The sequence below is a fragment of the Bubalus bubalis genome, chromosome 8 (assembly GCF_019923935.1).
Source record: "Bubalus bubalis isolate 160015118507 breed Murrah chromosome 8, NDDB_SH_1, whole genome shotgun sequence".
Taxonomy (NCBI): Eukaryota; Metazoa; Chordata; class Mammalia; order Artiodactyla; family Bovidae; genus Bubalus; species Bubalus bubalis.
In genome coordinates this window covers 32,547,251-32,563,760 of record NC_059164.1, presented here as the reverse complement: position 1 = coordinate 32,563,760, position 16,510 = coordinate 32,547,251, and the positions used below count along the sequence as shown (strand labels likewise).

Sequence of the window (16,510 nt, the reverse complement as noted above, 5' to 3'; positions counted from 1 at the left end):
AGCATCAGTCCTTCCAATGAATGTTCAGGACTGCTTTCCTTTAGGATGGACTGGTTGGATCTCCTTGCAGCCCAGGGGACTCTCAAGAGTCTTCTCGAACATCACAGTTCAAAAGCATCAATTCTTCGGTGCTCAGCTTTCTTTATAGTCCAACTCACGTCCATACATTAGTACTGGAAAAACTGTAGCCTTGACTACACGGACATTTGTTGACAAAGTAATGTCTCTGCTTTTCAATATGCTATCTAGGTTGGTCATGACTTTCCTTCGAAGGAGCAAGTGTCTTTTAATTCCACGGCTGCAATCACCACCTGCAGTGATTCTGGAGCCCCCCAAAACAAAGTCAGTCAGTGTTTCCACTGTTTCCCCATCTCCTTCCATGAAGTGATGGGACCAGATGCCATGATCTTAGTTTTCTGAATGTTGAGCTTTAAACCAACTTTTTCATTCTCCTCTTTCACTTTCAGCAAGGGGCTCTTGAGTTCCTCCTCACTTTCTGCCATAAAGGTGGTGTCATCTGCATATCTGAGGTTATTGATATTTCTCCCGGCAATCTTGATTCCTGCCTGTGCTTCCTCCAGCTCAGCATTTCTCATGATGTACTCTGCATATAAGTTAAATAAACAGGGTGACAATACACAGCCTTGACATACTCCTTTTCCTATCTGGAACCAGTCTGTTGTTCCATGTCCAGTTCTAACTGTTGCTTCCTGACCTGCATACAGGTTTCTCAAGAGGCAGGTCAGGTGGTCTGGTATTCCCATCTCTTGAAGAATTTTCCACAGTTTATTGTGATCCACACAGTCAAAGGCTTTGGTATAGTCAATAAAGCAGAAATACATGTTTTTCTGAACTCTCTTGCTTTTTCCATGATCCAGTGGATGTTGGCAATTTGATCTCTGGTTTCTCTGCCTTTTCTAAAACCAGCTTGAACATCTGGAAATTCATGGTTCACATATTGCTGAAGCCTGGCTTGGAGAATTTTGAGCATTACTTTAATAGCGTGTGAGATGAGTGCAACTGTGTGGTAGTTTGAGCATTCTTTGGCATTGCCTTTCTTTGGGATTGGAATGAAAACGGACCTTTTCCAGACCTGTGGCCACTGCTCAGTTTTCCACATTTGCTGGCATATTGAGTGCAGCACTTTCACAGCATCATCTTTCAGGATTTGGAATAGCTCAACTGGAATTCTATCACCTCCACTAGCTTTGTTTGTAGTGATGCTTTCTAAGGCCCACTTGACTTCACATTCCAGGATGTCTGGCTCTAGGTAAGTGATCACACCATCGTGATTATCTGGGTCGTGAAGATCTTTTTTGTACAGTTCTTCTGTGTATTCTTGCCATCTCTTCTTAATATCTTCGGCTTCGGTTAGGTCCCTACCATTTCTGTCTTTTCTTGAGCCCATCTTTGCATGAAATGTTCCCTTGGTATCTCTAATTTTCTTGAAGAGATCTCCAGTCTTTCCCATTCTATTGTCTTCCTCTATTTCTTTGCACTGATCACTGAGGAAGGCTTTCTTATCTCTCCTTGCTATTTTCTGGAACTCAAATGCATTCAATGGGTATTGAATGCTATTCTTTGGAACTCAAATGCATTCAATTGGGTATATCTCTCCTTTTCTCCTTTGCTTTTCGCTTCCCTTCTTTCACAGCTATTTGTAAGGCCTCCTCAGACAGCCATTTTGCTTTTTTGCATTTCTTTTTTTGGAGATTGTCTTTATTCCTGTCTCCTTACAATGTCATGAACCTCCATCCATAGTGCATCAGGCACTCTGTCTATCAGATCTAGTCCCTTGAATCTATTTCTCACTTCCACTGTATAATCATAAGGGATTTGATTTAGGTCATATCTGAATGGTCTAGTGGTTTTCCCTACTTTCTTCAATTTAAGTCTGAATTTGGCAATAAGGAGTTCATGATCTGAACCACAGTCAGCTCCCGGTTTTGTTTTTGCAGACTGTATAGAGCTTCTCCATCTTTGGCAGCAAAGAATATAATCAATCTGATTTCATTGTTGACCATCTGATTATGTCCATGTTAGACTCTTCTCTTGTGTTGCTGGAAGAGGGTATTTGCTATGACCAGTGCGTTCTCTTGGAAGAACTCTATTAGTCTTTGCCCTGCTTCATTCTGTACTCCAAGGCCAAATTTGCCTGTTACTCCAGGTGTTTCTTGACTTCCTACTTTTGCATTCCAGTCCCCTATAATGAAAAGGACATCTTTTTTGGGTGTTAGTTCTAGAAAGTCTTGTAGGTCTTCATAGAACCATTCAACTTCAGCTTCTTCAGCATTACTGGTTGGGGCATAGACTTGGATTATCATGATATTCAATGGTTTGCTTTGGAAACGAACAGAGATCATTCTGTCATTTTTGAGATTACATCCAAGTACTGCATTTCAGACTCTTTTGTTGACTAGGATGGCTACTCCATTTCTTCTAAGGGATTCCTGCCCACAGTAGTAGATTTACAATGGTCATCTGAGTTAAATTCACCCATTCCAGTCAATCTTAGTTTGCTGATTGCTAGAATGTTGATCTTCACTCTTGCCATCTCCTGTTTGACCACTTCCAATTTGCCTTGATTCATGGACCTAACATTCCAGGTTCCTATGCAATATTGCTCTTTACAGCATCGAACCTTGCTTCTATCACCAGTCCCATCCACAACTGGGTGCTGTTTTTGCTTTGGCTCCATTCCCTCATTCTTTCTGGAGTTATTTCTCCACTGATCTCTAGTAGCATATTGGGCACCTAGCAACTTGGGAAGTTCATCTTTCAGTGTCCTATCTTTTTGCCTTTTTATACTGTTCATGGGGTTCTCAAGGCAAGAATACTGAAGTGGTTTGCCATTCCCTTCTCCAGTGGACCACATTCTGTCAGATTTTACTGCTAGTGTGATCAGAAGTCACTGGATGGGTGGAGGTTAGCAAGATCTTATTTGTGTTTATAAGAGATGACTGTGGCCTCTGTCAGACAAATATAAAAAGTGGACAGACAGACCAATTAGGCTGCTGCTATGTGACTTTGGGCAAGCTACCTGACTCCTCTGAATCCTGAGTTTTATGATCTAACAGGGTAATTCAAAAGGGTTATTGAGAGTATCAAGTGAGAACATGTAGCATTCTTAGCATGATGCCTGGTATATAATAAAAAATCAACAAGTGGCAGCCTGAGAATGACGATCAGATGGGAGCTGACTTTTACTATTTCATGGACTGGTTGGTGCAGCAATCACTTCCCCTACCTGCTTTTATCTCTCTCTCATGAACCACCGATTTAGAGCATTTACCTCACTCCCGACCTTTATCCAGAAAACCTGCTATTCTCAAACATATCTGTTTCCATCTGCACCCCTTCACCTCCCCCACTTCCAACAAATTACCAGAGTTTTAAAGCTAATGCAATACTTTAAAGGTGAAAACCTGTGGCTTGCAATGAATCAGCTTCCGACTGGTCATCTTCCTACAAACAACCTAAACCTCCTCTCTGGGACACTTTGAACACCTCCATAAACGATGACACTAGAAACAGTAATGCACTTTCTTTGTATGCACGTTTTTTCATTTTCTCATTAGATGAATCAGCACCATAGGGGAAAATCCCACAAAGTACAGGATTAAATGAAGTGACCGGTCACAGGACGGACTCCCTGCCAGGGGCTGACGTCACCTGGGCCTGACCACAGCCAATGTCTGAGGGCCAGCACCCTGCTGCTGGACTTCAGGACCAAAGGGAAACCTCACATGAGGACTTTCTCCCCCAGACAATCACTGAGAAGCACTAAAGCTGATCCAAAGAAGTTTCCCGAAGGAATCCCAAGGACACAGGGTACAAAAAGTCAGAGATATAGCAGGGAGGCAACGGAAAAAGTGAGAGTGCTGATAACCAACCAAAGGACCCCTTTCATCATCCTTATTGGTGAGGTGCCTGGTGCAGAGACAAAGGACCCAAGGCCACTGGATCTGCCCGGGTCGCTGCCTTGAGTCTCAGGCACCTTGGAGGGTCCACGGGTAGATGTCACCCTATCCTAGACGGTAGGCCTAGTTCTGAGGGAGCTCGGCTCTGACCGCTCGTTTCTGCAATGATACAGATCATGTGATATCAGACTATGCTCCACCATTAGCAGACCTCTTTTATTTTTCTTTAGTGGAGGATAACTGCTTTACCACCTTCCTTCTGAGCCTCCACTTCCCCCCTATCCTACTCCTCTAGGCCAGCACAGGGCACTGAGTTGAGTTACCTGTGTTAAATAGCAGCTTCCCACCAGCTATGTAATTTACACATGGTAGTCTGTATATGTCAAAGACCTCTTTGTTTCTTAACTGAGGTACAACTTGGGAGCGTGACTGTCTGCGTTTGAATCGTGGCTCTGAGACTTGAGCTCTGAGGCACTGTGGCATTACCTGCCTGTGCCTCAGCCTCACCTGCGAAAGGAGCTGACAGAAGAACCTGGCTCACAGGCCCCCTGGGGAGTAGAACGACTGCCATGCATGCATCTGTTCAAAACAACAACTCTACTCAAAACTCGGTAATAACCTGAATGAAGAAAGAATTAGACAAAGAACAGATACATGTGTAACTGAATCACTTTGTTGCACACCTCAAACTAACACAACAGTGTTAATCAACTATACTCCAATATCAAGTAAAACTTTTGGGGGAAAAAAGGGGAGATTCAAAATGCAAATCAAGCAACAATAACAAACAGGCAAGCATGCAACATGCTTCCCCCACCCCCAGCAAAATGTGTTAGGATAAAGGGTAAACGGGGCTTCCCAGATGGTTCCGTCAGTGGTAAAGAATTCGCTTGCCAATACAGGAAACATGGGAGACGCAGGTTAGATCCCTGGGTTGGGAAGACCTCCTGGAGAGGGAAATGACAACCCACTCCAGTTATTCTTGCCTGGGAAATCCCATGGACAGAGGAGCTTGGCAGGCTATAGTCCATGGGGTTGCAAACAGTCGGACATGAGTGAGTGACTAAAAACAACATTAACAGACGGCAAACACAAGTAACATGAAGGGAGGAGGCGTAATGAAAGGGAAAGAGGGATGATATTTTAGCCAGTTAGAGTGAATACCTTTAAGACTTTTCAAGTTTTTAAAATCTCCCCTCCCCACATCTAGTTAAATAGGCCTCCTTTCCTCAATAAAGCAATGGATTTCTGGAGAAAGGGGAAGGAAGGAGAAAAAGTGATATGAAAACAATTGTAACTAGAAAAGTCCAACAAAATTAGTCTTCAGTCTGTGAGTCTAAGAATTTGTTTTGCTACTTTTCTTCAGTTTGCAATCTGCTGAATAAGTGTCAAATAAGACTGCTTTGAGGAATGGTTATAAAAACATTCTCAGGGACTTCCCTGGTGGTCCAGTGCTTAAGACCCCTGTGCTCCTAATGCCGGGGGCCAAGGTTCAATCCCTGGTCCAGGGACTAAGATCCCACATGCTGCAACAAAGTTCACAGGCCACAACGAAGACTCACCACAGCCAAATAAACAAAAACAAAAGCCATCCTCAGAGCACAGAAAGTAGCCATGACTAACAGAACAACACTGCTTAGAATATTTTAGTCTACCCAGGTCAGAAATGTTATCTCATTTGACTCACCTTCCCAGCACCTTCCAGTTCTTTCTTATCTTTCAGGGCTTGTCCAGACAACATTTTCATTTCAATAACCCCTGCTACTGCGATGATGGGTACAATTGCTAACAGGAGAAGTGTTAACTGCCAGCCATAGATGAGGGATATAATAATGCCTGTGCCAAGATTTGCAATATTCTGGGTAATTACAGCAAGCCTGGAGCCTATAGCCTGCAAAACAAACACAAAACACTGTTAGAGAGACACCTTCCGATCATCTCTAAAGTCCATGCTTATGCATTTTCTTACAGATTGTGAAAATTCAGCTTTGTGAAAATCTCATCTCCCCAGTTATGACCTAATAAGTTAGTAGTAGAAGTTTACATGTAACTTTATTTGGTTTCCCAGATGAGGATTTCCATGACCTCAGAATAAATATTGAAAGTAGGTCAATAATTCAGAGTTCAATTACATATTTCTATCTCATTTGATTTTTTAATATCACAAAACTTTTCATTAAACAATGACACCATGATCCCTAATGCAAGCTCTGCAAATTAGCAAGATAAAATAGTCTGACAATTACGTTCAATGGGGACTGTTGGAAATTTCCAATGTTAGATGCATAACTACCCATAATTGAAGCCTAATATTGATCATTGAGGGTATCCAAATATTTTGTGGCTTATTTGAGATGCTTATTGTGTTTAGAGGGCTTCCCAGGTGGTACAGTGGTCAAGAATCCACCTGTCAATGCAGGAGACTGAGGTTTCATCCCTGGGTCGGGAAGATACCCTGGAGTAGGAAATGGTAACCCACTCCAGTATCCTTGCCTGGAGAATCCCATGGACAGAGGAGCCTGGTGAGCTACAGTCCATGGGGTCGCAAAAGAGTTGGACAAGACTGAGCTAGAGCTAGAGAGACTGTGTTCAGAAAAAATACACAGAGCTGAATGTTATGGAATTTAAATTTACGATACTAAGCAGGTATCAGAACCTTCAGTTTACATGCCAGAAGGAGCCTGAAGCATAACTGTCAGAAGCATTCAGGTATTTCCAACCGAAAAGTCAGAAGTCAAAATACAAAGTCAATCCGCTTCACTACTCTACACTTCTCTCCCTTACCCTGGAAACGCCCCACAACCTCAAGCCTTTCCAAATTCCTGCTCTGGCCCATGTCTTATCAACTCTCCAAATTTCCTCTGCTTGAGTGGGGCCATTCTCAGGGAAAGATAATGATGGAGAACAGTCTAGAATAGTCATTTCCACCTCTGGGGCCTTGGTCAAATTTTTCCCAACCCCAAAATGACTAGATACACTGATTAATAACCAAAGCTTCTGGCGGCTCTGAGTTTTAAGACAGAATTCTTTCCGAGCCCCCTGCCTCAATGTCAACCTTCTGAAATCATTTGAAACTTATGTTGATATAAACACCAAACCAGTAACTAGGGGGAAACAGTATTAAAAAACTACCAATAGCTCTATAATTAAATTCCATATCAAGGAATTGCACCAGGGCTGCAAGAAACGGCATATATAACAGAGCATTTATTTTTATCTGATGCCATCACTGAGCTTATATAAAGGGAGGCTTAGCCGTATCTGGCATAAGTCAGAGTGGAGTGGCCTTTCAAATCAGCTCTGTATTTGGACATTTTCAATTTCAAAGTCAAGGGTTATAATCTGAAAAGAGTCTGTGGCACAGGCAAGATGGAGACTGTTCCTTTTTCAGTATCCACAAGCCCTACTCAGAACTCATTTCCCACAGCACCCAACTGCAAGAAGCACTCAGAACATCCTGCAAGTTCACAGCAGACAAATTACTCCAGTACCTAAGCTTCCATACACATAAACGTTTCACTGAGGAGGGCAGCCAAGGCCACGGAAATAAGTAAAATGGATCAAAGTGCTTCTTTAATGTACATGAAAGATGATCCAAAAAACCTAGAACCTTAAGCTGGCGGGGAAGTAAGCCCCTTGGCATAGTATGATTAAATGCTTCTGGGGACATTGCACTGGTTACTGTTCTTTATTCTAATGACACATTCACCGTCCCAGTATCTATTCCTCATACAGAAAAAGAGTCTCTAGAACACTCCATGGGAGAGCATAGATTACTAGAAGCCAGAAATTTTTCATTTCAACAATGAGGAGGAGGGTAGGTAGCATTCTAAAGCCAGAGCCCAAGAGTGAAACAAGGTTAAGACAAAATCCATCATCCTCTGGCACTAGTGGTGAGGAACCTGCCTGCCGATGCAGGAGACACAACAGACGTGGGTTCAGTCCCTGGGTCAGGAAGATCCTCTGGAGGAGCGCATGGAAACCCACTCCAGTATTCTTGCCTGGAGAATCCTCATGGACAGAGGAGCCTGGCGGGCCACAGTCCATAGGGTCGCAAAGACTCAGACACGACTGAAGCAACTTAGTTTGCACACAAGGTGCAGTTAAAGAAGAAACTGTCACTTTACCCACCAATCAAAACCTGCTGGTCTAATAGTTTCTAGTTGTATTAATTAAAGAGATTCATGTAGCAGCAGAATTTAAGTTTTATAGTCTGATAAAATTTTTCCTTTTACCCTTGTTTTAATTTTTTCATACTTGTTTCATTTCTTTCAAACTTTGTCTAAGTTTTCTTCCCTCCCCTCTGAATTCAGTGCCCCTAAATTTTCTTACAGCAACTACACACACTTTTTTTCAGTAGCAATTACAATTTTCTGGGCATTAGCAAAGCATTAAAACAGACTGAAAAGATAAAAAAAAAAAAGACTGGGCTTGCATGATACACTGATAAATACTTCCTTTTTAAATAATTATCCTTCTACATGTATTTAGATAATGCCATGAATAAGATGGAAAATAACAAAACAAAGCTCAAAAGTCATCACTGTTATAGTGATACAGCATATGATATTTAAACAGATAATATTTTTTCCGTAAGACACATGCTATATCACATAGGTTAAAGGTTTGACATTTTCTAAATGATGATGAGAATTAACTGTAGGGAGAGAATTAGTTTCGTGCTCAAATTCTAAATGGCCCATTAGGACAATCACAGCAGAAAGGAGGTAGTCATACCCCTTTAACTTGAGCGGCGTCATTGGCAAGCCTGGTCGTCAATGCTCCCGTGGTGTTTTTAGGGTCATCAAACCAGCTCACATCCTGTGGCAGAGAAACTCATTTCATTATCTTAAAGCCTGACGCATGAGACCTTCAGTTCAAGAAACTCACAGGGTGCCCTTATCCCCTACATTAAGCACTTAGGATTTGACACTGAATAGATAAGAAAAGGACTTAATAAAGTCATAAAGAGATCATTTCTCAAAAAAGATTTTTTTGAGTGCCTACTCTGTTCCAAACATAATTGCTAGGTGTTGGACCTATTCAACAGTGAACAAAACTGACAGAGTTGCTGCTTTCATGAAGCCCAGATTCCAGGGACAGGACCCATAAATTAATAAACACCATGCCAAGGGGTAATAAATGCTAGGAAGAAAAACAGAATGGGGTAAGAAGGGAAAAGAAGAGGGGGGAGGCACCATTTTATAGACTGGGGAGGTGAGAGAGAGAGGCCTTGCTCAGGTGACCTTTGAGCAGAGACCTGAGTACGGAGAGGGATGAGAGTATCTGGACAAGGAAGGAACAGCATGTGCAAAAGCCCCAAGGCAGAGGCATTTTTGATCTGCTCACATACAAGCAAGAAAGCGTAAAGGTCGTCACCAGCCTTAATAGCACCTCTGTGTAAATGTACAGAAGCTGCCTCTTCCTCAGGACAGACATCCATGCTCACTGGGCCCTCCCTCTTCCCTACCCCCATATCCACTTACATCAGCCAATGTGTAGAGAGTAGACTGTATATGGGGAATGAGGTGAAGCTCTAGGAGATGAAGTCTGGGGAGGTAGTGGGGACACAGAGTTTGTGACTTTACTGGCAAATGCAAAGATTCCAAATTTGGGGAATTCCCTGATGGTCCAATAGCTAATACTCCACACTTTCACTGCTGAGGGCCTGGGTTCAATCCCTGGTCAGAGAACTAAGATCCCACAAGCTGCATCACATGGACAAAAAACAAGATACCAGATTTTACCCTGAGAGATATGGGCAGCTTTCAGCAGCTTTTAAGCAGAGGGATGTGATTTAACTTTTATCTTGGAAGAATGATTCTGGTTCTTGGGCAATGAATGAGTGAACTAGGATAAAGATGGAGGCAGTGAGACGGGTTAGGAGGCTGTTGTAATATCGGACAAAGAAGAGGAGACGAGGACAACTCCTAGGACTTTAACCTGAGCAACTGGCAGAATGGATGGGCCATTTACTGATATTGGGGAGGTCTAAGCAAGGAGTAAGCCCTTTGGCAAAGGGTGGGAGGGGTGTCCAAAGCTGTTTTGGAGACATTTAGTATGAAATTCTTAATAGACATTCAAATAGAGAAGTCAAATAAACAGATGACTATAGTTTATGGCCAAATAAATGAATTGGGTTAAAAAAAAAATAAACCAAAGAAGTCTAGATTAAAGTTTAACACTCAACATAAAACAGGATTTTCTTTATAAAACCACTTACACTTTTAAATACAAAACCACTAAAAATATTGTGAGTTTGAAGTCTTAGTTTGTGTCTGTTACAAAAATAACTAAGGTTCTAAGAAGTTACCTTAACTGTGATTTGCAGTTAAAGCAGCATTTATCAAATATTTAAGAAAAAATGAATTATAATGCATTATAATTTATTATAGTGCATATCCATTTGGTTTTTTAAAATTGGTAAGTGCTTAAGTGTCTTCCCCATTGGAACATAACTGCCATGTATACAGGGACCACTCTGACTTGAAGACCTTACAATACTTAGTATTATGCCTTGTAAGCAGAAGGCACTTAATGCATGATGGCCGGACTGAATAATTGGTAGAGAGGGTATGACACAAATCCTCAGCTCAAATCCAAAGTATAAGGGGCCCAGGAGTTGGCCTACGGCCTGGCAGGGGAATGGGGCATTTAGCCCTGGGCCAGGCTCTGAGTCTAGTTCGGATTTGTTATAAATACCGTCTGACTGAAAATCCTGACAAGAGGCCCTACACCAAACAGTGCTCTCTCACTCACTGGACTTGGTCCTGGCTCTGTCAGTCCCAAGCCAGCAATCCCCATAAACACGTCTTGGTTTTAAGCAGCAGGGGGTCCCCATGCTTATGAGCCAGGGTTCAAATCCCGCCCCATCCCCCCAGGTATATCTGAGGCATTCTTCTGAAGTATCACCGTATTAGTGATTTTAAAATGTAAAGTTACAAAGTCACAGGCAAAATGTGCATGATTGTTAAAGACACCTTCCCCTTTGAACTGATCTGCTTTGAGTGACATGTTCTCCCCCTTCCCCTGAGAAACATTCACATCCACGTGCTGTCAGGGTCTGGAAGGTGCCCAGTGTGGGAGACCTAAGTCACTATCGGCTAGTAACAGTGCAGCTGGAACAAGTCTATCAGTCAAGCTCCAGCACAGAAACCAAGCAGCAGCAAGTGGGCCATGGGGCTGACTTTTGATCTGTGGAAACAAAGGGTTCAGAGGGCACCTCTTGGCAGGAATAAACATGAGCATCACGTCTCCCGGGCAGAGAAGGAAAAAAGGAGAGGAGAGGGATGTGGGGGCACGGAAGATCGCTTCCATCTCCTCCGCCTGCAGCTGCTGAGGGGAGCCCGCCTGGGAGACACCATCTGGCGCGCGGGGACACTGGTCCCCAAGCCCATCCCCAGCAGAGCACCCCGGGCTCTCTCTGCAGCCCTGACAGCAATCCCAGCGCCTGCCCACAGGGCACAGTGCACACCCCCCGGGCACCATCCCCGGCAGACCTACCTGCCTCAGCATCGACCTGAAAACCAGGTACCGCAGCCGCCTGGTGAGGATCTCGCCCGCTTTGCCGAATGTGAAGCCCTGTGGGGAGGGACACGCCACAGGGAGAAGGCTGGTCAGAGGCCCAGCCCCCGGCGACACCGCGGGAAAGGGACGTGGGGTCAGCGCCGGGGCAGGACACCAAAGTCGGAAGCCCGGTTTCAAGGCTTGGCGGCCCTGCTCCTCAAACAGCGACCACCAGCAGAGTTGGGAGGATCTGGTTTTGACATCAACACTGCGGCTCCCCAACCAGCCCCCCAACCAGCCGGCGGCCCATCACGGATCTACAGTCTCCCTTCCCACTCCTGCTTCGCTCTCTCAGGAATCAGGGCCTGCCACTGAGGAAGCTGGGGAGTTGTTCAATGACAAGGGAATTCGACTCTAACCCAGGGGTTTATATTATGAATCATCCCAAGCAGGAAATTTTTGAGTGAATTGTGGGGGTGAGGGGTGGGCACTGGTCACAATTACACCAGACCTGAGGTGCAACCTGGAAAAACAGGAATCTGCAGCCGCTGCAGCCATAAAAGATGCAGAGAACAAAGATATCAAATGCTTTGTTTCCAAGTCAAAAGAAAAGCCAAAGTCTCGGAGAGAAATAGGTTGGAAAGGAAGGCTTACTGGAGACAGAGTTTTCTGCACTGATCTCCCCCCTTCCCCAAGGATATGACCTATGCCTGGTAGGAGAGAAGAGCGTAAGATGTGATTGTATGGCCATGCTGGGCCACATCTGGGGAGGAAGGAGGACAGACTCTCGTCCCGGGAGCTTGGCGATATACAGGGCCAGACTGAGGCACTGCACCACGTTCTCTCTGGAGCTCCGGGAAGGGGAAGTTCACAGATGGAGCCTGCCTGCCACACAATGGAAATGGCTGGATGGTGCTTTGGAAGAAGGAAAGCCCTAGTAAGAGCCAAGAGTCTCCTGCAGCATGTGAGACACGATGGAAGGCAACTGTAGCTCCTCCACACTCCCAGGGAGCAGGCTGGACATCATCAAGAGAGAGAGAGAGAAGAAACACGGGTAAAGAGCCCAAGTGGAGAGAAAGCGAACTCTTCCTTGTGGTCCTGATCAAGGGGGACAGCCAGGCTGAACTGTGTAACTGCAGGCCACCAGCCCCTCCGGTCACCAGTGTGAAGCAGGGGGCAGGGGAGGTGCACAGCCCAGAGCCCCCCACCCAGTGCTGCAATGCTGCTAGTACACACCACGCCAGGGACAAGGGGGAGAGAAAGAGACCCTGGATTAACTGAGTTGAAGCCTACCATTACCAAAATAATTAGCTTTACTAGGAAATGACCAGATGAAGGTTTCTGCTTTAAACTGAATAAAACCTGAACTGTCCTGCCCACTATGAGAATACTACTCTTGTCATTTGGTTGAGAACTAGCCAGAGAAGGCAATGGCACCCCACTCCAGTACTCTTGCCTGGAAAATCCCATGGGTGGAGGAGCCTGGTAGGCTGCAGTCCATAGGGTCGCTAAGAGTCGGATATGAATGAGCGGCTTCACTTTCACTTTTTCACTTTCATACATTGGAGAAGGAAATGGCAACCCACTCCAGTGTTCTTGCCTGGAGAATCCCAGGGGCAGGAGAGCCTGGTGGGCTGACGTCTATGGGGTCACAGAGAGTCGGACACGACTGAAGTGACTTAGCAGTAGCAGCCATTTTAAGTATGTCAGGAACATTATCTCCACAAGTCCTTAGGACAAACCTATAATTACCACTTTACAGAAGAAATGGAGGTTGAGGGAGGCTGGGAAGTGGCCAGAGGCTACAGTTCTAAGGTGGCAGAGCTGGAATCTGACGTGCATCTGAAGAATCTTAACCAGAATGAGTACCCAGAGCCTGGACTATCCCCCAGTGAGCTCCTTCCTTGCTTTTCTAAATGAGGGGCTGACACCATCTAACAGCATGTTCTAATCCCATTGTTGGCACAGTGCCACCTCTGCACTTCTGAGGTCCTGGAATTCAGAGCCTTTGTTCTCACCTGGGTTTGCCAGGCAAGCCAGGCCCCACTCTCCCTGGGCATCACTGTGTGACAAAGGCACCACTTTGTCTGCCTTTGTGTCACCAACTCAGACTTCCGGCTCAAAGCCTATCCTGCTCCCAGCTCCTTAACCAACTGCACCCTCAGCAGCCTCTACATTCTCCCAACTTCTCTGGCGTTAATACTTGGTACGACAATCTGTATACAAGTTAGAGGGTCACATTTATTTTCGTATGATCAGATTCCCCAAAGAGACTTGAAGGACTCATAACAAAACAGTCCAGGGTTTGGGATCTCCTATCATGTCCAGAAAAGTGTCCTGTCTATTCAAAATATATAAACATGCTCACATCATGCAAAATAAAGTTCTATCTTTAAAAATTACATGTGACTAACCACTCATTCTGAAGGAAATGGCAACCCACTTCAGTATTCTTGCCTAGAGAATCCCGTGGACAGAGGAACCTGGAGGGCTGCTGTCTATAGGGTCACACAGAGTTAGACACGACTGAAGTGACTTAGCATGCAGGCATGCATTGGAGAAGGAAATGGCAACCCACTCCAGTATTCTTGCCTGGAGAATCCCAGGGACAGAGGAGCCTGGTGGGCTGCCATCTATGGGGTCACACAGAGTCAGACACGACTGAAGCAACTTAGCAGCAGCAGCTACCACTCATTCATTTAATAAGTGATTATGTTTATAATCATCTCACACACAACTAGGACCTTACCTCTTTTCATCATGACTCATGACCAAGAGTCAGCTACCATTATCCCCATTCTAACAGATGAGGGAACCAAGGCTTACACAGTTTCAGTTATTTACTTGCCCAAGGACACAGAATTAGGAACTGGTACAACTCATACCTGACCCTACACCTAACACCAAAGCCCATACTGCCTTACCATGCGGAGCGTCTAGCGTACTCAAACTCCTGGCAATTTCATTTCAGCCAAATGATCTGCAATCTGTAAAAGCATACTTTGCATATGCTTACTAAAGTTTTTCTTTGAAGACTGGCACTCTTCCATAATTAGAAAGGTTCCTTCTTCTTCAGGAAAAGAATGACACACTCTTCAAATATTTTTAAAATCAGCATGACTGGCTTGTGGGGCTCTGAGGTTTGTTCTTGCTTTTAGAACACTGGAAGATACTTGACTATCAGAACTGGATGGCAGTACTTATATATCCAGACATGTGTCCACAGCTCCCCTAGCTTCCATTTCTAAGACCCCTGCTTTTACTTCCAATCACTGTGTTAGATCAAACACTCTCCATTCCCTCTGACTTCATGAACATTTCCAGTCAGGGGAGAAGGTGGGGAGAAGGAAAAAAGCAAGGGTTCCTTCCCTTGGGGTATAAGAGAAAGCCAGAGGAAGAAAACATCTTTGATTTAAGTCAAGGAAACTGACTGCTAAGAGCCCAGTGACTAGAGGAACGACTCTACTAAACAGCAAATCACACAGATGCTTAATAAATCCCACCAGTTGGGTAATGATACATTTCTCCAAATGGAAAAAGAAAAAGTGAAAATGTAGACACTTACCTGAAGGAAAAATGTAATAAAAGAAATAATTCCAAGGATTAGAAACAACAGTGAAAACAAGTTACTGTTCTGTCGTTTGGTTTCATCATTGACACTTCTGGTGAAGATCTGGCAAAGAAAATATTTAAGGGTTTCAGTACCACTGACGAAATCATTCACAGTCTGACCCATTTTACATCTAGTTATAGTACTTGGGGTCAAGAGGGCCTTAGCATGTGGAGCTCAGGCAGGCTTCCCGAAGGCCAGACTTCAATGGGGTGGTATCGTGCCTTCCCTAGGGGCATGGCCTGTCACTCATTCATTAATCCATCCAACTCTTTCTCCGCTCATACTCCTTCTTGAAGTAACGGGTGCTTCAAGTCAGCACCAAACCCACTACCGCAGAACTGGGGACAAATACTGTCTTACTCCTCTGATGGAAACTACACTGTGTGGCAGTCTGTTGTTTCACACGGCGACATTTCCAACTGTCTCAAGGTGTCTGGAGACACATCTGCTGATGCGGTTTTGGAGAGCCCAGGAGGTGAGCGCATATACTCAGCCCAGGTCTCTCTGAAGAAAGGAGGCTTCTTCAGCCACCCTTCTTTGTAGGGTGGCCTGTTAGACAGACAGTGGGGAACTACAGCCAGCTCACCCGGAACCACACTGGGAGACCCTGGTTAAAAGAGCTAAACAGGATGCCTTGGCCTCAAAACGCATGCAGAGAACAACCACTTCACAGGGAAAGAAAACCATCTTCCTTCACACTGGGCCAAAATCTGACTTGTGAGATTGCAACTTTATGGTTGAAAATGCCATCATGAAAAGCAGGTGCAATCAGTATCTGTCAACCTGAATCTTTTCAAGCCGTCGCTTTGTTTTCATCTTAATACGTGGGACGGACATCCCACAGAGGCCAAGTGCTCAGCCCCATCACGTCCTGACAAGCATCCGAGTCAGAGACTGGCTCTCCCTTGTGCTGGTGTGATGAACACGCGAGGAACCCTCTCTGTACACCAGTCACAGAACTGTTGCTGAGGTTGACTCAGAGTCCAGCGATGGCAGGTAGGGAACAGCTGCCTAGTCAGTTTCATGGACTGATTTACAGGACCTCATTCCCAGGGCCCTAGGATAGAAACTAATTGCAATGGACAAACGAAGTTTTGAAAAATCAGTTTTCCTAACACAAATAAAACTTCTACATCTTCAAGCTGTTATATGAAGGTATAATGCATGTTTTTGTGGCTTTTATATAAATTTACAAATACAAGCAGTTCATTCTTTAGTCAGGACTCACAGGTAAGTCCCCAAAATGAACATAAACACTTACTCCTACAATCCTTGAAAATATGACTGAGAATGCTGGTTGCAGAGCTCCATTTATAATGGCGCAAAATACACCAACCACAAAATAAGGCCATTCAGTTATATTCAGCTTCAGAATCCTCCAAAAGGAAACTGGAGGTACACTTTCATCCTGGAGAACACAAAATATTACAACAAACCCATTAGGAAAATAACTGATCTTAATGGATTGAAC

At 44.5% G+C, this 16,510-nt stretch overlaps 1 protein-coding gene across 4 annotated transcripts in view; it reads right to left on the bottom strand.

Moving 5' to 3' along the window:
* The window catches only part of LOC112577761 (ATP-dependent translocase ABCB1), a 111,089-nt gene that overhangs the window by 21,065 nt on the left and 73,514 nt on the right, over positions 1–16,510 (bottom strand). For 3 of the 4 annotated variants that reach the window (XM_025290988.2, XM_044946554.1, XM_044946555.1), the window contains 5 exons: positions 16,301–16,447; positions 14,992–15,099; positions 11,424–11,501; positions 8,658–8,741; positions 5,608–5,811 (listed from right to left, as the gene is read on the bottom strand). In XM_025290988.2, coding sequence (XP_025146773.2) covers positions 5,608–5,811; positions 8,658–8,741; positions 11,424–11,501; positions 14,992–15,099; positions 16,301–16,447 — 621 coding nt within the window. Of the gene's footprint in view, positions 1–4,427; positions 4,627–5,607; positions 5,812–8,657; positions 8,742–11,423; positions 11,502–14,991; positions 15,100–16,300; positions 16,448–16,510 lie in introns of those variants that run through there. The other variant, XM_044946556.1, reaches the window with a different exon arrangement.